Source organism: Hippocampus guttulatus, chromosome 5, assembly GCF_054856545.1.
Source record: "Hippocampus guttulatus isolate MCC_2025c chromosome 5, RoL_Hgut_1.0, whole genome shotgun sequence".
In the NCBI taxonomy this organism is placed as follows: domain Eukaryota; kingdom Metazoa; phylum Chordata; class Actinopteri; order Syngnathiformes; family Syngnathidae; genus Hippocampus; species Hippocampus guttulatus.
In genome coordinates, this window is record NC_141265.1 from 12,683,057 (window position 1) to 12,705,299 (window position 22,243).

Below are 22,243 nucleotides of genomic sequence, written 5' to 3' on the forward strand. Positions count from 1 at the left end.
TTTGCGACCTTGAACCAATCCTGACATGAACGCAACAATCGCCGCCATTGGAAAACACTTCCCAATTGTTCACCGCTCAGTGAGAATTTAAACATTGTTGGCCATTTTTAGGCCATTTCTGTCACGTCTCGAAAGTAAAACACGCCACGACATGTTATTGCACCCACAACACATTTATTTATTTATCGTCAAAATAATGGTCATCAAGAACATGATATCAAAGCGCTAGATAATAGGATTATAAAGTCAAAGTAGGTGTAAAGTACAAGGTATGAAAGGGCATCAATATGGCCTCGGCCTTCACACAATGATCCTGGTGATGTCTGTTTTTGTAAACAAACTCGAATCTCCCTTGGCTGCAATAAGATTTTGCTGAAGTAAGTTTTGCAGGGGCGCCTTGCTGACCGAAAAAAAATAAAAATTATCTGTCTAATTCTTAAAGAAGACCTTACCATGAAGTAAACGAGAAGAATTGAATCAGGTCTGAACTATTCCGCAGTGGGAGAGTAACGTCCACACCTGAAGCCTGACAAGTGAGTATCGCACTTGATGCTATATGAAAAGTAAAGGACTCCTTTGCTCAGCTGGCAGCTCAAAGAACGAGTTCCTTGCTCGGGAAAGACGATACAAACGCCGGCCTGGTCGTTGTAAAGAACATCTCTGTCCCAGACTTCAAACCTCAACTCCTGCCCCACCTCCACCGAGCTGAAGTAATAGGTCGCGTTCCAGACTGGGTTGTTGTCGTCCATCACCGTTCCCGTCTCCTCGTACATGCCGTTGTAGAAAATCTTCACGTAGGCGTCCGTTTTGGTGAAGGTGTCGGCCTTGAGGCCAGCGGCTCTGTGGATTTGCAGTTTGAGCGATCCGCGGCCGGCCCGCAGGGGGCAGCAGTTGTGGTCCAAGTTGGGTGTTGGCGAGCAGTTCTTGAAACCCAGCTGGTCCTCCTGAAGCTTGTTCTCTCGGATATACTCTGAGATGATTTCCCTTAGATTTGCGCTGAGCTGAGTGTCCTCCACCAGATGGTGCAGGGGGAAAATCCCATAGGACACCACATCTGGGTTGTCTTGGAGGCTGTTCATCCAGCTGTGGTAGGCGTCGGAGGGGTCCTGCTGGTAGAGGATGTCCGGAAAGTATTTCTCCCCGCCAATGACCTCGATCTTATGAGTCATGAAGCCTTGATAGAAGCCCATGCTCATGTTGCCCTTCATGAGCCCGTCACACTTGTTGGAGAAGGAAGCGTTGGCAGGGAGGAATCCCAAGGCCATGCGCAGTTCGGCATTCAGGCACCTTTTGATCTCCGTCTCGGTAAAGCCCTTCAAGGTGGCCAGGCAGGTCCGAAAGGCTGTGATTCGCCTCACTTTTCCACCAAGTTGAACCTCGGAGATAGAATCGAACAAAGTTGAGTCGCCGCATGATTCCCGTGAGCAAAGCCACCGAGTGTACGCACTTATCTGGACCTGACCTGGTAAATGTAATGCGTTCCGTAGGTGTCGATGAGCCGTCTGTACAGGGCTCTGTTGTGGCTTGTCACGAGGTCCCGCGGGAGTCTGTTTAGATGCTTGGTGAACTCTGTGCTCAGTTGGGGGTGATCGGCCAGTCTGTAGCTGAAACAAAAAGAGCAATAGGAGGTTAACATTCCCCAGAATGGCTGTTTTGGTCCCCATGGGTAGTTCTTTGTGGAATGTTTTCAATCTTGTTTGATTGTCTTTTTTTTTTCATGTTGTATGAAAAAATATATATGTGTGTGTGTGTGTGTACACAGTGATCCCTTGCTACTTCGCGGTTCACTTCTCGCGGTTTTAGTGCATTGCGGATTTTTCAGATACTCATCCCAAAAAAACAAAAAATTGTGAAAATGCCGCAAAAGGCAACAGCGAGTCACATAGAGCAACATATACAGTACTACATGTTTATGTTTACTGTATTTTGTTATTTATACGCTAACCTAATTCATACATCTTATGATAAGATAACCTTTATTTGTCCCACGTTGGGGAAATTTGCAGTCTAAATGGGGGGGGGGGACAAAGTGTTGCATGCACAAAATAAATGTGTATAAAATCTTATACATGTATGGAGAAATACTTATACATGTTAATTACTACAAACATTTACTTCTGCATGCATGTATACCATTAAATTTGGCCTTCTAAATATTATATATACTCATACACATGGACATATACCTGTACGGGGGGGTACCTACTTTGCGGATTTTCCTCTTTCGCAAGGGGTTCTGGTCCCCATTGACCGCGATAAGCGAGGGATCACTCTGTACATATAAGATATTTTTTCTTGACTGTAGTCTACAGTGCTGCAGTTCAGTAAATTTTGGTCAACACCCGACTGTGTGCTGCTTGTAGTTCTACATCAAATGATAATGTCGCATTGGCTTTTGTCACTCTTGTGTGGAGAAATCCAGCAAAGACTTGCAGTTGAAGCATTGAATCATTTTAGCCCTGAGCTTTGCAGTTCAACGTAACTTCCACCCCGTGATGACGTGGTCGGTGTCCGTTCTTTTACCTGTAGTACGTGCAGCTGATTTCATGTATGGCGAAAGTGGCCTTGTCCACGCTGTGCTGCGAACGAGCGAACTTGGCCAAATCCGAGCGGCTCCCTCCCAGCACTACCTTGCCATATGTATCGAGGCTCAAACCCACGCTCCAGTTGTTGTTCACCAGTGAGTTGGAGCTGCGCAACAGAGAGTCCACAGAGTGATGGAGGGCACTCGAAAGCTGCTTGCTGCAACGGCTGAAGGGGCGCCAGTCAAGCACAGCAGCCGGGAGCCTCTGAATCTGAGGATGAATTTGGGGTGGGGGGGGGGGGGGTCAGTTTGAAACAAACCACTTCATGTCGAGCGTAGAATCACCAGTCATCACCTGTCCTTTGTGGAAGCGGTTTGGGCACAGTGTGCACGTGTGGTTCTCAGCCAGCTGACCCTTGACGTTAATGACATACGCCGCCGTCCGTCGCAACCGCACCACATCGAAACCCTCCCCGGCCAGGTTATAGCCGGGTACAAAGGGTGCTTTCTCGCACTGTGTCGGCGAGCCAAGGCGACACGCCCGGACCGTGCCCGTCTCCAGGATGACTGGCAATGCCAACAGCAATGAGACAAAGCTACTTCTCGGCAATCCCGGCATGGTGACCTAGTTGTCTCTTGAATTGGTATTCAGTGAAGTGTCTGGAAACATGCAACACATTCGTTTTTAGGCATTCCAGATTGAACAGATGGAGTTTTTAATCCGACCACAGATGTTGAAAACATGTTCTCAATGTTTTTCAAGACATGATACTTAAAGGGAAAGTCAGCACTTACCTAGGATTGGGTCTCAAGCTTAATGTTGAGTTTTTATCCCCCTGTGGTTGAAAGGATGCAGAAATTCCCCTTAAGAGGTTTTGCTTTGTCTTCGAAACCTTGATGGCTTCAACCACCAAAGGGACAGCGTAAGCGCTTGGTCCTGCTGCAGACTGGCAGCGAATCTGTTTAGCGGCTCATCTTTTGTCTGCGATTCACTGTTTGAAAAACACCAAGGAGGGAATTCATGGCTCAGGGCTTTTCTTGTCTGTCTGTTTTTTTGCTCTCTCGCTCTTGCTCTCTCAACCGCTTAAGGCTGTTCCAATTTCCTCAGCATGAGCCGGTTTGTTTTCATGTTCAAGATCGCCTTCTATTCCCTCCCAACCCGGTGGGGGGATGGTGAGTCTTTTATTCTCACGGGAGCAAGATGCACAACCAGACATTTACTGGAAATGGATGTGTGCGTGCAAGGGGATTGTCTCATGGGTTTTTGTATGTGCGCTTTTGTGCATACAGCGTCTAAGCCTGCCTTTCTGTGTGCTGATAGCCTTACCATAACATTGAGGTCACTTCTGCCAATGTCTATTTTTGCATGAGGATAGAATGTCAGTGTTTTTTGGGGTCACCAAACCCACAGGAAGTTAAAAAAATGGCTCTCCACTGCAAGGCGGCGGCTTCTCCGGCAAAATGGTACTTGCGGTGTTCAGCTTGTCATTTCCAGGGTGCAGTCTTCAAATTAGAGTGGCCGTTTTTCATTCATGCATACGTGGACAGTGTGAATTACTCCCAAAATACATATGCTTGATCAAACTTTAAACGTGCTGTAGCACGTAACATTTCTTGGATCCTGTCGTGCTGGTTAACTTTTGTCGATCTTTGTTTTTCGGTTGCCCTTCATGATTTTCTTTAGGGAAATTGGACATATGAAACATAAATGCAACCCCATCCCAAATGACCTTTATTGCATTAAATTATCATAAATGTATTTTACGAAATGTGTTTACATTTCAGTCTATTTTTTTAAAATTACATATTCACACATCGCGTACATTTTTATGTTACAAGTTCAGCTTGTTAAAGGTTTAAAAGTGTACATATTTGTTCCCACAGTACTGTCAACTATCAGTGTCACATGGTTAACTCACAATTAGCGGTCATTGTTTTCTGACGATCTTGTCACCCAAAAATAATAACCATCTAACCATGGGTACAAAGAAAGTGAGTGCTGAGAAGATGAGTGAGATGTGTGACATAGTTCTATAAATGTTCTATACCAGGGGTGTCAAACTCATTTTTGTCGTGCGCCACAATTTAGTAACCATTATCCTTGGAGGGCCGTTATGACTGAAACCACATTTTTAAAGTCAATAATAACGGTTTATTCAACTCTTGTTTGTTACTGTAATGAGGGTTTTGGTTACAAGAAAATGCTCACAATATGTCTCTTATGGAAATTTTAAATTTAGGTCGAGATTTTAGCAAGCATCGTGGAAGGTGACATTTTGATTTGCTTTTGCGGGCCACATAAAATGATGTAGTGGGCCAGATCTGGCCCCCGGGCCTTGAGTTTGTCACCTGGGTTCTAGACGAAAACAAAAGGATTCAATGAAGGCTGCCAGGGGCAATGCGGTTTCTAAATTGCGCACCTCTCCAAGAAAAAAAACCCACTGAAGATGAAAAAGCATGCTTTAATTTGTTTTACATTAAGTTGAGTGAAAGTGAAGTACAAAAAAAAAAAAAATTTATGTCAGGAAAAAGTAAACAGTCATTTTTATTATGACCGTATTTCTTTATGTGGTACAATACTGGACCGTCCTAATTTTCATCTTCTTAAAGCATGTTACTTAAAATGCAAGTGGGGTTTTTTTTTGTTTTTTTGTTTTTTTACTGCTCACAAACAAATTAAACTTGTAAATTAAGGTGCCACTGAACATTCAAATGCAATTTTTACTCTCTTGATTCCTCGTGCGTAACATTTCCACCCCACATGCTCCATGATTAAACATTTGAATCGTGCTATTACATTATTCGTCACCAAAAATGGAAAGCTGGCAGACCACATTTGTCACTTTTCTGGAGAATTCAATTGTTCTCTCGCAGAATCGCTCGCTCCTCTTCATCACCCGCCTGTCGTATTTCCGTATAACTTCTCCTTAAGGTCATGCCAGACAGCTTTTGCTTTCTTTTAAGCAAGACCACGACTCCCACGACTACCAGGGCCATCATGGCTAACACGCCAAATGCTACCCCTGCCTTTTCTCCGTCGGACATCTGACTCTGTTTCGGGTTGAACTTTCTTAAAATCTCCTGAATGTCGTCGGGGTCCGCCAGTTTCCATGACTTTGTGTTTCCGACTCGTACCCAGCTGCTTTCACCCTCTGTCATCACCATCACCGTGTTGGTGGCTTTTACGGTAAGCAGCGGCGCCCTCGTGAAAGGAGGGAGGTGGATCGGAAGCAGCTGCCCACCTGTGAATAATCCCGATTGGACACAGTAAAGGATTTCACAGCCATCGCTGACAGCAGCGAGGTGTTGACTGAACTTAGCGGGGCAGCGACGTTGTTGCCCCGCCAAGGGGTTGTTTGACTCACAGCTGAAGAGACCTGCGAACGGTACAGCGTATTTGGTGCCAGTTTCAAAATCCTTACTCAAACAGATCACTTGACCGTCGGAGAGGAACTTTAGAGGCAAAAAGGTTTCTGGGCAGGTTTTAGAGTTGGTGATGGGGTTCAGGAGGGAGGGGCTATACATCCCTCCGAAGAGATACCCGGAGTTTTCCGGCGCATTGCCACTGACCGAACACCAATAGGTGTTTATGCGAGCAGAGCGGACATACGAGTTGTCCCCACACACTTGACGATGGCAGCGGAACCAATGAAAGGTCCCGCATCGGTATGTCTCGTCGTGACATTCGCGCACGGAGTAAGCTTGCTGTCGCACCTCTGATCTCAGTAACGTCGGCGAGTAAGGCGGCCGACAGGAAAAAGCACCTGTGTCTGGATTTTTCTGGGCCAGGGCGTCACACAGCGGGCCTGTATTTTGGGAGATGGGAATACACTCTTGGTAGACGCCGCCGAAACTGAGGTTTGTCGCGGGGCCGTCACACGAAGCGTCGTCGACGTTGGCTTGGAAGTTGAAGTTCTGGGAGTTGACGTCGACGCAGCCGGGGCGAGTGTTGATCATGTAATAGCGCTCGATGGCTTTGGTCAGCGATTTGGCGACTTTGTGAACAGTAGGTTGTGGCAGATCAGGGATGGTGTTGGCATTGATGAAGTAGGGCAGGGCTAATCCTAAACGATCAACCGCAACCAGGTTGTTTCTGGTACTCTCCTGCCACTTTTGCAGAGTGATGCCCGGGTAGAAAGGTATCCCGCCGTGACTTTGAATGAGAGAATACTGAATGTTTGCCTGATATGTCTGCAATGACGAGCTCTGCTGGGCACTTTGGCTGCTTATGTCAAATTTGAGTTTGTCAAAAAAGTTTAAGCCGGCCGAGGCTTTGATGGCAGAACCTTCCGATGCACCGTCCGACACGTAAGAGGAACGCAAGTAGTCCTCCTCCAGCAACGTTGCCCCAGCGTCAACACTGGTGATCACATGGGTACCGTAGTCCAACACCATCTTCTCTGAGAGGTAGTTTGCATTCCTTGTTTGGTTGTTTTCAATGGCATCAGCTATCTCCTTTGCTTGCTGAGCAAAACGTGAATCGAGATTGAAGTCCGGATAAGCCTTCACCGTGTAGAGGAGGTTACGAACCTGAGAATGAAATGAACCACATTTAAGTGTTAGCTGTTGAAGCCTTGCATTTGCAGGGTCATGTTGAGCAATTGTTAGGTGTCCTATTCTCCTTTCAGAACACGAAACGAATGATGGGGAGGACTGATTGAACACCGGTTATAATCAAACATGCAAATGCATCATACACCTGTTGTGACTTGTGCTGTTCAGCTCCTTGTTAGAGAATCGCAAGTTGCGCAAAAAAAACAACTTTTTTTGGCTAGGGTCTATTACAGGTGTGTCAAACATATGGCCCGCGGGCCGGAACCGGCCCCCGAGGAGGTTCGATCAGGCCCGCTGGATAATTTTAAAATGTATAAAAGACACGGAATTAATGTTTTTAATAAGGTGCGATTTGTGGATTATCCGCTAGGGGTCACACTGGTTTCTCTTTCGTTTGTAAAGTGTAGGCAGGGATTAAATTTAGATTTTAGATAGACGTGTGTAAATTGTTGAAAGAAATCCTTTCTTTATCAATCTCGTTTAATCTTAAAATTCATGACTATATTTTTCAATACCAATTGCAATGCATATATGTGAATGATAAAAGTAAATTGCACATTTGTCTAAGGAAATCTAAGGTGTTTCATGAAATGTTAGGTAAAAGATATGTTCATTAAATGTCAACATTTTCCTCATGTTCTTGTGTTTCACTATACCAAAACAAAGGAGAGAGATGATATTTTAGTTATTTATAGCAGAGTATGATATAATTTTAATGGTCTGGCCCACTTGACATCTACCGAGGCCATATGCGGCCCACAATAGGGGTGTTCACACGGCACACATTTGCTCCGGCGCTGCGCCGATGTATTTTGTTGCGATATATTTTGCACCGCAGCAAATTGTGTGGAGCGTTCACACGTACAAAGCCGCTGAGCGTGTCTGCACCGGCACAGCGTCGGTGCAGCCCCACTTGCGTTCACACGGCAGTTTCTGCAGCGGGGCAAAACGACAGAAAACAAATGAGCTGTCGTGTTGGTTCTTTTTAAAACGTATAGACAACTCAAGCGACTACTGGACAGGCACGTCCTTCTCCTTCTCGGTCCCCGTGCCTTCTGCTCGAGAGTGACCGCCCCCGAAAACGTAAATCAACGATGACTTCAATGACACTCAGAAAAGCAAACACGTAATGCGCCAAACAGAAAATCAAGAGAGGAAATCACAAAATAAATTATATGGGGAGCGGGGGGTTGTGAACACACAACAAATGAACAAACTACACAAACAATTCCGAGACAGTCCAGTCTTCTACCAAAGGAAAGATGTTACCAGCCAAGTCTTGTCGTTATTAAACAAACACATGACGGAAGTCCGACAGAGCACGAAAGCAACGCATTCTTGCCGTACGTAAACTCTTCACAAGCATTTGCTCTGGAGCAAATTTAACCCAGTTGCGTTCACACGTGCAAATTTACACCGGTGCTGCTTCGCTAACGAGCATTTGCTCTGGAGCAAATTTTTAAACCACCTCCCTGAGGTGGATCAAATTTGGTCCGGTGTAAGCTGTTTTCCGGGGCTACGCCGGAGCTAATTTGCACGTGTGAACGCTCTACTGGGGCAGCCCCGGCGTAGCACTGGACCAAATCTTGCCGTGTGAACACCCCTAATGTGAAATCAGTTTGACACCCCTGGTCTATTACAGTATATTCATAGCTCATTGCGTATATTAAATTACTCTTGAGAGTAGCGGTACACCTGATAGTTACGGTGTTTGATTGAAGTTCATATTATAAGGGGGGGCCTTGGGCAACTTTCTCCCCAGTAGGGGGCCCTAGACCCCAAATGTTTGACCACCCCTGAACTAAAAGGTTCAGGGGTGCACTATCACAAAATAAAAATCAATATGAGCTAGTCAACTGATTTTACCTTCAGATGTAGCATTTTAGGCAGATATTTGTGATTTTTTTTTTCTCCCGCCTCTCTTTAATAATGTGGCTGTTTTCGCACAAGATTTTCAACTTTCAACATGTCCAAAAAAAAACCCCTCACCTGCACTCTGGTTGTGGTTGAAGAGTCGTGGACCTGATGTATTTTCATCCTTTGGTTCTCAGAGGAGAATTTACCATTCAGCATCGAAAAGAATGATGCCTCAACATTTATGCCGAAAGACGTCGAGCTTCGCTGCTCCTGCCAGGAGCTGATGATCTCAGAGTTGGTCTCCACTCCCGTCTCCTTGTGGGGTATGACAAACACTTCATCTGGGATGAAGTAGAGCCCATCTTCGGTGGTCTGGCAATGCAAATAGCTGAGGTTCATGACCCGACCCATATCTATGTTCCGGAGGTTATCCCAGCCTCCGCCAGGTAGAACTTCTAACGCTGTGACGGAGAGGTTAGTGGAAGCTCGACATTGTCGTAGCCAGTTGGTCGGACGTCTGACAGGAACTGACAAGCAAACATGAAGGAGAGAGAGAGCCAGGAGGGTCGCAGGTGCCCTCATCTTGAATGTGTCCAGAGTGTCGGCAAAGACTGCTGAATTAAAGGTTCAACAGTTCCTCCCTCTCTCATCATATGACCTTGATAAGGAACTTGTTGGTGGGGAAACGGTGTCTGTGATTTAAGTTCCGCTTTTGCTGAGCTCGTCTATTACCTCAGAGTATCAACACTGTATCTGACTGATAAAACATATTTCATTAGTCTAGCTTTAAAAGTTGTATTCGACAAACTCTTAAAAAAAAAGACAACTATGCCATAATGTTAGTTTCTAAATCTGTGTTTGATGGTAAATCATTTATGAAGGTGTGACTTAGCATCGGGTAAGATAAGATAAGAAAACCTTTATTAGTCTCGCAATGGAGAAATTCCCAATTCACAGCAGCAAAGTTATGAAAGGAAGAAGTAGAACAACAAATGCAGAAGGACCTACCCTATCAGTGCCGATAAACGGATTACCAGGTCGGTAATCCATAGTACATATTTCCTGTTGGATAACGTTTATATTATTCACATGCAGGCTTCGTCTTATCAAAGACCATAAAACTTTTTCACTTCTTCACTTTCACTTCTCTTTTTCACTTTCACTTCTTTAAGGGGAATAACGTGTCACGTGTCACATGATTTTATGCTCCCGTACAATTTTCCCCAATGAGTCACCGGACAAACTTGTCCAGGCCTGAATGTGAAAACCCAAGATACTTACCGGTACACAAGTTGGCCAAAGAAAGTCACCATTATTGTTTCACCCGAACTGATTCTGATGGTTCTTTTCCTGTAAGATGGATGCCCAGTTACAGTCTGTGTTGCCCGACAAACACAACACGGAAACAGACCTCCTTAATATCACCAATGACCAATAACCTTTGTCCTCGATCCTCTCTATCCCCATCTCACCTGACTTGAAATCACCTTTAACACCATCACCACCGAGAACTGGAGAAAATGTCATCAGTTCATCGAACAAAAACTGCCCTCTTCCCAAGGGTGTCCCCCAAAGTTCCGTTCTCTGACCACTCTTCATCTTGTACTTGTCCTTTGGTCTCAAATTCAACTGCTGCTACCGTTCCCTCAGTCCTAACTGGCTGTGTCTTCTTTTAAAATCTCAACTGTGATAAAACTGCCACCCGGAGCTTCACCCTCCAGTGGACCAAACTCCACCCACATCAGAAATCTTGGTATCACTTCTTTGACCATGACGTGAAACACATGACATCCTTCTTTCACTTCGAGAACATTTCTTCCCCTTCCTCTCATACGTAACATTTTCACTTCATTTCATATGGACTGTTGAAACAGTCTACCAACAGAAATGATGTCCAATTCTTGACCATGTTATCTATGTTCTACACAACCTCCCCATTCTTTAGAGAAACAATTTCAGATTCTAATCTCTGTCTTGACCTAAAAATCTGGACACATCCTACTTGACTTTGAACTCACACCCACACACAACCTCCTCTCTGCACATGAAGTACCCACAATCAATACACAGAAGAAAGTCTGCAAGACCTGTGTAAACTTCACTCTGTAAAGTTACTCCACCTAAATGAATCAATGCAAAGCATTTTATTAAAAACATTTTTCAAATATTGTCATGACAAAAGTCAATAGAATAATTAGTCTTGGACTAATCATTTGGAACACTGGTACATAAAAAGAATAATATGTTGTCCATGTACAGGGTGCCCTAAAATATGTACTCAATATTTAACTGCCCATGATGCTTGTGATTTTTTTTCCTTAAGGTCAGTTTTTTTAAATTCCATTACCTTGAATGAAATGCAATTTTCTTTAAATTCGTGCATTGGGCTTGTATCTGTCAATAAACAGGAACACCTGGGTGACACCCTCTATGAAGGAATAATTATGTATTTTAGATTTAGTTATCATACATTTGCATATTAATAATGAATTGATTATGCTTGCAATGACAACGCTTATTCGCTTAATAAATATGCGCTCATACTTATAATAAAGAATGCATAGTGCACTGTGTGACAGTTAGGGGACACAACCACCTTTCTGAGAATGTGGTTGGAAAGAGATAAGGTAATAAGACAAAATAAGAGCAAGGACGGACGTGGATGGAGCCGTCAACACCAGCTGCAATTTACTTGTTTTTGTCATGATAACTCTGACAATTAATATTCAATGTTATGCAACCCAAAAGGAAAAACTTCCCAAAGACTGCTTGCTCGCAAAGCCTTTTTTCTAATTTGAACATTGCAGTCAGTCCAGTACTGTAGTCCTTTCTGACCCGAGTAACCTGTTACCAAGTTAAAAAACAAATTCAAAAAAATAGTACAAACAACCTACATCAATCAGAGTTAAAATGATAAATTCAAAACATTAAATATAATGATAAATCAGAACTAAGTTGATAAATAGAGAAAGGTATATAAATATCCGTTATGAATTTAAGAGAAAATTGACACAAGAGTGTCAGGGTGTGGAAGTATATAATCCCGATACAAACCAAAAGTTGTAAAAATATCACGGTTAAGGGTAAAGTATGAGCCTTAATGGAGACTTCTTTCTTCTTACTTTTTTCTTTTCTGATTGATATAAAAATGATTTATTAGATACAATCACATAACGGGGTAGGACTAGATACGTTTTTTACTTCTTCCTACTCCCTTGAACATAACTGTGTTGAATGAAGATTGATTTCTTTCTTTTTACTTTTTTTATCTACCTTATTTTCTGTCAAATTATTACTGTATATATGTTTTATGTTCAATAAACAAACAAACCAAATGTACCCACTAGGTGGCTGTGGCGGTTCAAAAACAACTGCAAAACGTCGGCTTCAATGTCAGTCTGAGAATCACAAGTGCGGGGAAACTGATCTCCACCGCGTTTCCGTGTACTTAATTTTTTTTCCCCCCTCATGGCTTTGACCAGCCTACTTATCAACCACGAAAATGTTGTACGAATGAAGCACACGCCAGCCAAATGTATTCCAGATACTCCCCGTGCTTGCGTGTATTTTAACCGAAGATTCTAAATTGTCCATTGGTGTGAATGTAAGATTGATCGTATGATATACCATCGGCCACTCCTCGTGTTTGTTACCTCGAAGGGAATATTTCAGAGTTAAATGAGTTTTATTTTTGTTCTCAACATGGACAGTAAGGAAAGAAGTGCTGAGACAGCAGGGTTATTAGTTCCTATTACAGAAGGAAAGACGGCATAGACACTATAGCTTTATAAATACATAGTCCATGTGGTTCTTCGGATGCCGTGGATCATTTCAACATCCTTCCGCTCATCCTAACCCTCCTCCTGCGGACTTTGGCGGGCTTGGAGCGTTTACGTCGGACTCTCCTGATTCTTTTCGGCGTCTTCCTTCTCGGGGCTCTTCTCCTCCTCGTGGTCGACCTTTTTCTCGCAGGGGTGGCCCTCCTGCGTCTTCTCCTGGAGCGACTCCTCCTGGCCCTCCCCCCCTGGGCCTTTCTCTTCTTCCCCCTTCCCCTCCTCCTCCTCCTCTTGCTCCTCCTCGGCCCCCTCGTGGCTCTCCTTCTGCGACCCCTGGGCGGTTTGGGGTTGAGCTTGAAGGAACCCGAAGCCCCTTTGCCCCGGGTGCGCACGATGACTTTTTTGGCAACCAACCTGCGCAGAGCGAGGCGGATCCTGGCTCGGTTCCGGGTCACGTCGTAGCCGCTCACCTTTAGCACCTTCTTGAGGGCCACCAGGGACACGCCGCGTGAGCCCCCGTAGGAGGAGATGGCGTTCAGGATGAGGATAGACACGGTGGGGGCGGTCCTCTTCCTCGATCTCCGTGGAGATATGAGCGCAAGTGACACCGACATTGTGGGATGCGCCTGCGTTCTGATAAAGTACGTTCAGATACAAACACGAGCCTTGAGAGTGATGTCTCAATTAAAACTGCGCGGGGTTTTTTTTTCGTTTAGTTTTGTTTTGTTTGAAGTCCTGATGAGAACCGTGTCGTGTGACCTCCAACCTATGTGTCTTCTCCAGCTAAACTCTCCTGTGCTCATGCGCTCGTGGGCTGCTAACTGCATTTGCAAAAGCATTTCATAAGGTTTAGTGGGGTTCATTTGTCTCTGTACGTGAGAGTTTGAGAGAGATTTGACCCTTTAGTACAAAGCCTGATGCACAATTACGCAACTGACACGCGTCAGGTATGAATTGAGGAGTCGTAATGTTCAACATGTCATGTGTCATCACCATTATGACATCGTTACACATCTAATTAATCAGTTGTCATTACAGGCGATTCAATTGAATGTGGCGTTAATGTATGCACTGGCATTGTACGTTTGCACAGCAATGCGAAGCGTATTTTTAATAAAATGCTTTTGATCCACGCCTGCTGCGGTCTATATTCATTTGTCAAACGCCAACACTTTTTTTAATTATCGTGTTTGCGCAAACTAATGGTTATTTTAGTTTGATTGGTCGAACCCGAAAACCGTGCAAATTCAGTTTGTGTCAGCAGTGATGTCATCACGCTTCTCCTGCACTATAGTTTAATAAATTCTGACGTGTTCAAAGAACTATACCCGTTCTTGGAAAAAAAAAACGCTCTACAATGCACAATTTGTGTTTCAGTCCATTTGACCTTCAGTTGCACATTATTAAAATGTGGTTAAACTGACGACAAGAGAATTATATCAGTTTACCACATTGTGCAACCAACAGAGGCTCAAGTCGAGAATAAATCAATAGTTCTTAAACTTTTACACCATGCAAGTACCACCTAAAAACAAAATGCTATCGTGACTAGCATTAAAATACACTCTCATGATTAAAATATGTTTTTCAATGAGTCTTATTTAAAACGTGGCAGAGGCTTTGTGTGGTTGTGTGTGTGTGTGTGTGTGTGTGTGTGTGTGTGTGTGTGTGTGTGTGTGTGCGCGTGTGTATGTATACAGTATATATATATATATATATATGTGTGTGTGTACATTATACATACATTTTACACACTATTGCACATGAATGTAAGAAAGTAAAACAGCTTGGATTCAATCAAAATGTAATGCACGGGAATGTAATAAAAAAATTAAAAAAGGAGTTCTTAAAGATTAAATGCACGTGTTGAACTTAAATTAAACTGACTTGAATTGAAATGCACTGATTTAAAAAAAAAAAGACATTATGCACAGTTCCTTTTATAGACCACTAGAGGGAGCTTGCATACTATTGTATACTACAAGTGGTTCTGGTTTGCCTTGCGTGAAAGCAGAGATGGAAAATTTTGGAATGACTTTGAAGAGACTTGAAGTGGAAGTCAACCCCAAAATTTTCTTTTCAATATACTATGCGCCTTCACTTGGCTAAACACGGCATTCTGATCCGTATAGTGTTTGTGGGATTTGAGTTAAGCAGCAAAATCCACCCGTTTTTGTCCATCTGTAAGGGCGGCCATTTTGCCTCTTTCTGGCTGTTCAAAATGGCAGTTGCTCAGGGCTCAGCCAACGACCAGTCATGGCTCACCTGTTATCTGAAACTGAGACATCATGAGTAGTTACCTGAGCATCTGTGATGTTATTTCCAGTTGACAGCAATTGGAAAAAAGTGAAAGAAGAACACCGATATGTTCTTTGTGCATTTTTGTTGGTAAACATATTTGTACTTTTTTTACCTACTGTATTTAGTGGGAGTTTACCAGCCTGCTCCATTCCGATATTTTCATCAGTTGGCGTGATTGGTCAAAATAATATTTTAGTCGATATGCTGCAACCAAACCCAGGTAGAGGGCCCAGGCATGAAGGCATTTTTGAATATTCTGCCACCTACTGATGAAAGGAAAAATAAGTTTTATTGTTTAATATTTTCCTCGAATGAGTTAACCAGATTTAACTCAAATTTTCTCAGAACAGTGTTAACATTTAAAACATACTCAAACACAAGCTTTACTGGTTTTCCCCAAACGCCCTTGTCGTGGCGATGCATTGTTCGCCAAGAAAACACGACTGTTTTTGCGGGTCTAAAGTAAACATAGCTGAAAACTCATGAAACCTTGCACACTAATCAGGCTTTGGGAAAAAAACTATTTTCCAAAGGGTTATTGTGCAATTTTCAATAAATGGCTCAGTAGCACCCCTACAAATTCTTAACGAAACAGCCCAAATCCGCCATTTTTAAAAAATATATATATTGTAATTTCCTTTCAAATGTTGCCTCATTTTCCCACCTTTTAAAATTCCACAGTCGAGTGATGTACTTCAAATTTTGGTTGGTTCATCTAAAGATATTGCAAATTAAATTATGTAAAGCTCTTCATTACATCACTTTGCCCAGAAAACAAAGTTTGTTTTGAAGGCCTAAAAATGCACCAAAACTCATGAGAAATGTGTTTCATTGCTAGCAGTGGAGATACTGTGTATAAGGGATTAATTTCAATTGGGTTTGCAAATGCGAGAGTAGTTAAGCTGTTTCAAGGACCTTTCACATGCCCAGTCAACAAAGATTGGGGGCATCCCATGATTCAAATCCCCAAGCAGGCATGGAAAAACTCAAAATAGCAAATTTTGTGTAAAAAGACGAAACCTTGAGAAAGAACCACAGATGAAGGTCTGACCATATGTGAAAACTCATTAAGCGTTGCATATACAGTAAGACTACAGTAAGACTACAGAAAAAATCCACGATCAATCCAGTATGCCATTGTGCCATTGTGGCCTTGGCGGCATTGTTCAGGGGGAAAAAAAAAAAGCAAAAATTGGGTTTTCTCCATATTTTATTGTTCACACGCTACACCATAGAATATAAATGGAAAGGAAATGGTACCAGGTTGCTATAAAATGACAGTCTCAGTAGATTTAAAGAATAAAAATTACAAGAAGAGTAAACTGCAGGCACTGCAAAATATACAAAATGTCAGATTGCAAGTCCATCCGAGAGCTTTTTAGTACACGCTCCTCCTCCTTCTCCTTCTCCTCCTGCGGGTCCTCCTGATGGACCTGGCCCTTCTCCTGCGTCTGTATCTCCTTCTCCTGATTCTCCTCGGCCTTCTCCTCCTCCTACTTCTCCTCCTCCTCCTCCGCCTCACGGAGGACCTCCTTCTCCTCCTCCTCCTCACGGAAATCCTCCTTCTCCTCCTTCTCCTCCTCCTCCTCCTCACAGACAATCTCCTTCTCCTCCTCCTCCTCACAGACATCAACCTCCTTCTTCTCCTTCTCCTCACAGACATCCTCCTCCTCCTCCTCCTCATGGACATCCTCCTCCTCCTCCTTCTCCTCCTCCTCCTCCTGGAGGGGGCCCTCCTTCGTCTCCTCCTGCTTCGGCCCCTCCTCCTCCTTCTCCTCCTTCTCCTTCTCCTCCTTCTCCTCCTCCTCCCCCTGTATCGCCTTCTTCGTCTCCTCCGTCTCCTTCCCACTCTCCGCCTCCTCCTCCTCCTGCTTCTCCTGCGTCTCCTCGCTCTGTAGCGATTGATCCGGAAGACTCCGCGTCCCCCGGCGCCCCGGCCGCGCACGACGTACTTTCTGGCCACCAGGCGGCGCAGCGCGAGGCGGATCCGTCCTTTGTTGCGCACCACGTCGTAGCCATTGGCTTTAAGGACCCTCTTGAGGCCGACTAGGGTCATGCCGCCCGGACCCCCGTAAGAGGAGATGGCGTTCAGGATGAGATTGGACACCAGCGGTCCGCCTCTCTTCCTGGATCTCCTCCTCGGGGATTTGCGTGCAAGAGACATGGTGCCCTGTTCGCTCTAGAGTTTTGAGTTGAGGCCGTGAGTCTGACTGATGGCTCGACACTTGTGTCGATGTGTTGAGTCTTCATCAAGTCCTCATGGGTGCCTCGGAAGGTGACACCCGAGACCATACCTCACCTCTCAAATTTCTACAGTTCCGCCCTCCTTTAATTTGAACACAATAAACCGTTCAATGGATTTGAAAAAGAGACGATTCATAGTTTTAGCGGGAATTTGGACCCTCTGTACGTTCGGTTTTAGAGACATTCAAGCTTTGGGGTCAAAGTGTGATGCGTAATTACGCACAGGACACCGGGTGACGTGTCATTTGCGCCCACGTCATCATAGTTACGACATTGTTCTGTAATGTGTCTGATATACAACAACAGTCAAGGTCACTTTTGCTCATCCCCGCCTTTTCCGACGGTGACAGCTTGCTCTAGTCCAAAGAAATACGCAAAATTGCACCCTGCGAGGCAGAGTGATTACAAATAAATTGCGTTTATTTTAAATGTAACCTGAGCCCAGTATGTTGCGCAAAGTTATCAGCACGGATTTACTTTTGGATGTAATAATAAAAAGTTTTTATTATTATTAGTTTTCTGCGATTGGCTGGCAACCGATTCAGGGTGTCCCCCGCCTACTGCCCGAAGACAGCTGGGATAGGCTCCAGCACCCCCCGCGACCCTAGTGAGGATCAAGCGGTTCGGAAAATGGATGGATGGATGGATATTATTAGTTTTTATTAAAAGCTAAACAAACACCTATGTATTTGCATGTTTCATTTCTATATAGAAATAGAATTGGACAAACGATTTAATATTCAACAAATATATCACAAACAATACAATAGACCCGGAACATATTACCATGTAAAGGGAACATGATACACAATAAAATACACTACATAAACAAAAATATATAAATGCAATCGGCAATATATGAAACGTCAAATACTACAATAGAAATAGAATAGACAATATGATTAATACATTTGAAATATGATGGTAGAAATAGATTAGACAATGCAAATAATAAATTACAAACAAAATACAAGATAGTATATAGTGAAGACAATAACAATATAGAAATAGAATACTGTATAAAATAAAATATTACAATTGTAGAATAAACAAAATAAACAAGACAATATGGAATGGACAATAATAAAAATATAACCGACTAACAATAGAAATCGAACAGAGAATATAAATAATAAATTCAGATCAATACAACAGAAATAATATAAATGGTAAAGAATAAAATCTAGTGCAATAAAGTACAATTTGACAAAGTAACGAAGGAGTTTGGAACAATTTAATATAAATAGAATAGACAATTAAACTATATATTGGTGACTGACATCAGGAATAATATATTACAATGCAAGAGGAACGGAATAGACCAGATAAATAACCAAATGTAAATAATATGGGTGAGTGCGATTCATTTCCATTTTCATTTTCATTTTCTAATCTTTATGTCCCCACGAGGGTTGTAGTCATTCTGGACCCTATCCCAGCTGTCTTCGGCCACTCGGCCGGGTAAACCCTGAACTGGATGCCAGCCAATCACAGGACACACGTAGACGGACAAACCCTTCGCCTTCATGATCAAATCGAAGGACAATTTGGTATCGCATTAACATGCCGGATTTTGGGAGGAAACCGGAGTACCCGAAGGAAACCCAGGCAGGCACGAGGAGAACGTACAAACTCCACACAGGAAGGCCAGAGCTGGAATCGAACTCTGCACGTCTGCACCGTGAGGCGGACGTCTAACCAGTCGTCCACAGGGAGCGCATTTCCTTTAAATTAATTAAAATTTAAAATGATCCACCAAATGTTATATACAGTGTCATGGTCTTATTTTGGCCCTTTTATAACTGTTGTGGGGTTTCAAAATCATTTTTTTAAAGTTATTTTTATTATGTCAATGTGTGTCCTGCGATTGGCTGGCAACCAGTTCACCAGTTCAGGGTGTATTCCGCCTGTGACCCCAAGACAGCTGGGATAGGCTCCATCATGCCCGCGACTCGTGGCGATAAAGCGGTTCGGATAATGGATGCAATAATCCAACCATTTGCTTTTACAATTCCGTGCAGGAAGTTTAGATCGTTTGATCCTTCTTGTCCCTTAATTCTGAACCTTGGATGGGGAGAAAATTGAAAATTTTATCTCGCGAGTTTCATTTTGAGGCACGGGCTCCGTATTTATTTATTTATGTATGTATGTGTGTATGTATTTATTTATTTATGTATGCGTGCTTATTTATTTATTTTGACATGACGCCAATTCTATGCGGCACCCCTTTGAACATCTCCATGATTGCATGCGAATATAAAACGGCATCCATTTTGTCATGTAAACCACATCGTGCTGCATGTTCAATGTAAAATGTGTGGGTGGACTCCATGCCTTGACTCTTTGAGTGAAATGTATCTTGCTGTGCATTCATGATAAATTGATGTCATGCATACAATCGTGATTTTCAATAACCTATTGATTCGAACTTTTCTGCTTACACATTGAGATGAAGTGATCAAGTGAATGTTGAAATGGAATACACCTCCAAAGAAATGCACCTCCAAAAGTCAAACATATCTTGATGTGATACTGTCATGCAAACTAAATGAAGTAATGCTATACAGTGAAACTCCTCTACAACGAAATCATGTTTGCAGCAATAATTTTTTCACGACAGGGGGCTTTTCATTGTAGCAAATTTTATCTCGGATGTAAACACACACACACACACACAAAACGTATGTGTGTCCTGTTTATTTTTATTCCAATACGTAGTGCATAAATATGAGCATACACTTATTTCTTATTTGACACTTCATATAGCCAGTGTAGAAAGAAAAAACGGGAACGAAATTGTGAAATTTACCATCAGCATTCACTTTCACTTTCATCAATTTCTTGCATAATGTCTTACTTTGCTTCCTCCATCTTTCATTTTTATTACTTTTATCCTGTCTTCAAGCGTGAATGCTTTTCTTTTCTTAATGCAACCTTTGGGCTGCGTCTGAAACAAACAACAAATACTTCCTGGACTACTGTGCATGTGTAAACCAGTGTGGTGGTTGCTGTTGCCGTTTCCGAACGAAGCAGTAGAGGTCGCTGTGGCATTCAAGTTCAGTTGGATTAGACTTTGGCGGAAGGCTTGTTTTCGTTGCGGTGAATCTCGTTGCGAGGCAAGAGCAGAGAAAAAGATTTCTTATGACGGACTTTTCGTCGTAGGGAGAGCAGAAAAGTGGGAATGGCTTTCATGCATGAACATTTTTTCACACGAGGGAGTATGTTCGCCCATGTAGGTTTCGTTGTAGAGGAGTTTCACTGTATGCCAGCCATTCAAGATATCTGGATGACAGTCATAAGTGTTAGATGATACTTTTATGAACTACACGTAATTAAGTATCATCATTCAACGAAAAAAAAACTAAACTGTGGAGTTGTCCATTTCAACGCTCACTCAGCTGAAGTCTCGTGGAAGAATTTTTATATACTGCAGTCAATGTTTTAAGTATAATTTTATACCTTAACTGTCATGCAAGTGTCGAGCCCGCAGTACATTAAAAACAAAATAAATTCAAACTACTCACCTTCCAAGATGGCTGACAGACACATAATGGAGAACACAAAATCTTTTTTTTTATAGTGGCTTTTTGAAAATAATTATTTTAAAATATTGCAGGAAGCGACCACTAAGTGTTGATAAAGCACAATCTGCTCACTATAGGCATCATTTTCCATGACTTCATTTCAAATTCATTTGCCATTAACAGTGAGATGCAGGGGAGAAATTGTATTTGTGGAGATTGTGTTTTTTGTCAGACAAACTCCAAAACTGTTTTTGCCCGGAAATTCAGTCTTTGAAGATTTTGAACTACAAATTACCAGCGTTTGGGGCCACTTTTGATCTGTAGGCCTGGTTTTGGGTTAAAAAAAAAAAAAAAAGGTTTTACAGCTACAATGAGGTCCAAGCAGCTGTCTATGAATGTTTTATTTTCACACAGAAATATTATTTAAACAGAGTGGCATGAAAAGTGAAAAGGTCCATTAGTGATAAATAGAAGTCTATATGAATAGATGGAGAAAATGGAAGCGTATATACAGTCCATGTTCAGCTGCCACTAGTACAGCCTGCTCAGTCTCCTTCTCCTCCTCCTCCTCCTGCGCATCCTGGGTCTCCTCCTGCGTCTATATCTCCTGACTCTCCTGATCCTCCTCAGCCTGCGGACCCTCCTGACTCTCCTTCTCCTCCTCCTTCTCCTCCTTGGGTACCTTGACCTCCTCCTCCTCCTCACCCTCGTTCTCCTCCTCCTCCTCCTGACGGACCTCCTCCTGCGGGACCTCCTCCTTCTCCTCAGGGACGTCCTCCTCCTGGACCTCCTCCTCCTCCTCCTCCTCACGGACCTCCTCCTCAAGGATCTCCTTCTCCTTCTCCTCCTCACGGACCTCCTTCTCCTCCTTCTTCTCCTCCTCCTCCTCCTCCTGCGGCCGGGCGTGGCCCTCCTGCGCCTTCTTCTCCTGGAGCGTCTCCTCCTAACTCTCCTGCGTCTCGTCCTCCGCCTTCTCCGCCGCCTCCTCCTTCGCCGCCTCAATCGAACGCCTCTGCGCCTGCGAGGGCCGTAGGGGTTGATCCTGAGGCGTCTTCCCCTGGTGCGCACTATGTACTTCCTGGTCACCAGTCTGCGGACGGCCAGTCGGAGCCGGGCTCTGTTGCGCACCACATCGTAGCCGTTGGCCTTCAGGACTCTCCTGAGGCCGGCCAGGGTGACGCCAGACGGGCCGCTGTAGGAGATGGCATTCAGGATGAGGTTGGACACCGCGCCCCCCCTCTTCCTGGATCGCGTTCGAGGGCTCATTTCCGGTGGGCCGGAGCCGTATTGAACGATATTCTGCGGATCCTCCAGGTGGTCTGGTCATAAGTGGAGTGGCTAAAGTGCCAATTATGCCACAAGTGAAATTTGTCCCGATATTTATTGGGTTTTGGCTCTTAGTAATGTGCGCGCTTTAGAGAGATGAGAGACTTTCAGACAAAGTGGTGATGCGCAATCATTCG

The 22,243-nt window shown here is 43.6% G+C and overlaps 4 protein-coding genes across 8 annotated transcripts; all 4 read right to left on the reverse strand.

The window, feature by feature from the left end:
* Window positions 1-154: 154 nt before the first annotated feature.
* Window positions 155-4,174, reverse strand: prf1.5 (perforin 1.5). The gene is made up of 5 exons (XM_086110915.1): window positions 3,320-4,174; window positions 2,880-3,184; window positions 2,524-2,795; window positions 1,463-1,604; window positions 155-1,376 (listed from the first exon to the last, which is right to left on the reverse strand). The coding sequence occupies exons 2-5, from the start codon at window positions 3,141-3,143 to the stop codon at window positions 489-491; spliced, it is 1,566 nt and encodes a 521-aa protein (XP_085967041.1). The 5' UTR covers window positions 3,144-3,184; window positions 3,320-4,174; the 3' UTR covers window positions 155-488.
* Window positions 4,175-5,161: 987 nt separating this feature from the next.
* Window positions 5,162-10,638, reverse strand: mpeg1.1 (macrophage expressed 1, tandem duplicate 1). 5 transcript variants are annotated; one of them, XM_086110914.1, is made up of 4 exons: window positions 10,408-10,638; window positions 10,217-10,285; window positions 9,068-9,307; window positions 5,162-7,054 (listed from the first exon to the last, which is right to left on the reverse strand). In XM_086110914.1, exons 3-4 carry the CDS (start codon window positions 9,149-9,151, stop codon window positions 5,381-5,383), a joined length of 1,758 nt encoding a protein of 585 aa, XP_085967040.1. In that variant the 5' UTR covers window positions 9,152-9,307; window positions 10,217-10,285; window positions 10,408-10,638; the 3' UTR covers window positions 5,162-5,380. The 5 variants fall into 5 exon arrangements, with proteins under 5 accessions (XP_085967040.1, XP_085967039.1, XP_085967037.1 ...); XM_086110913.1 differs by having other exon boundaries at window positions 10,217-10,311; XM_086110911.1 differs by having other exon boundaries at window positions 9,068-10,285.
* A 5,752-nt stretch (window positions 10,639-16,390) lies between these two features.
* On the reverse strand, window positions 16,391-17,176 carry LOC147205084 (uncharacterized). The gene has a single exon (XM_086112141.1). The coding sequence runs from the start codon at window positions 17,174-17,176 to the stop codon at window positions 16,391-16,393; it is 786 nt and encodes a 261-aa protein (XP_085968267.1).
* A 4,124-nt stretch (window positions 17,177-21,300) lies between these two features.
* Window positions 21,301-22,046, reverse strand: LOC147205085 (uncharacterized). The gene has a single exon (XM_086112008.1). The coding sequence runs from the start codon at window positions 22,044-22,046 to the stop codon at window positions 21,312-21,314; it is 735 nt and encodes a 244-aa protein (XP_085968134.1). The 3' UTR covers window positions 21,301-21,311.
* Between the last annotated feature and the right edge of the window lie 197 nt (window positions 22,047-22,243).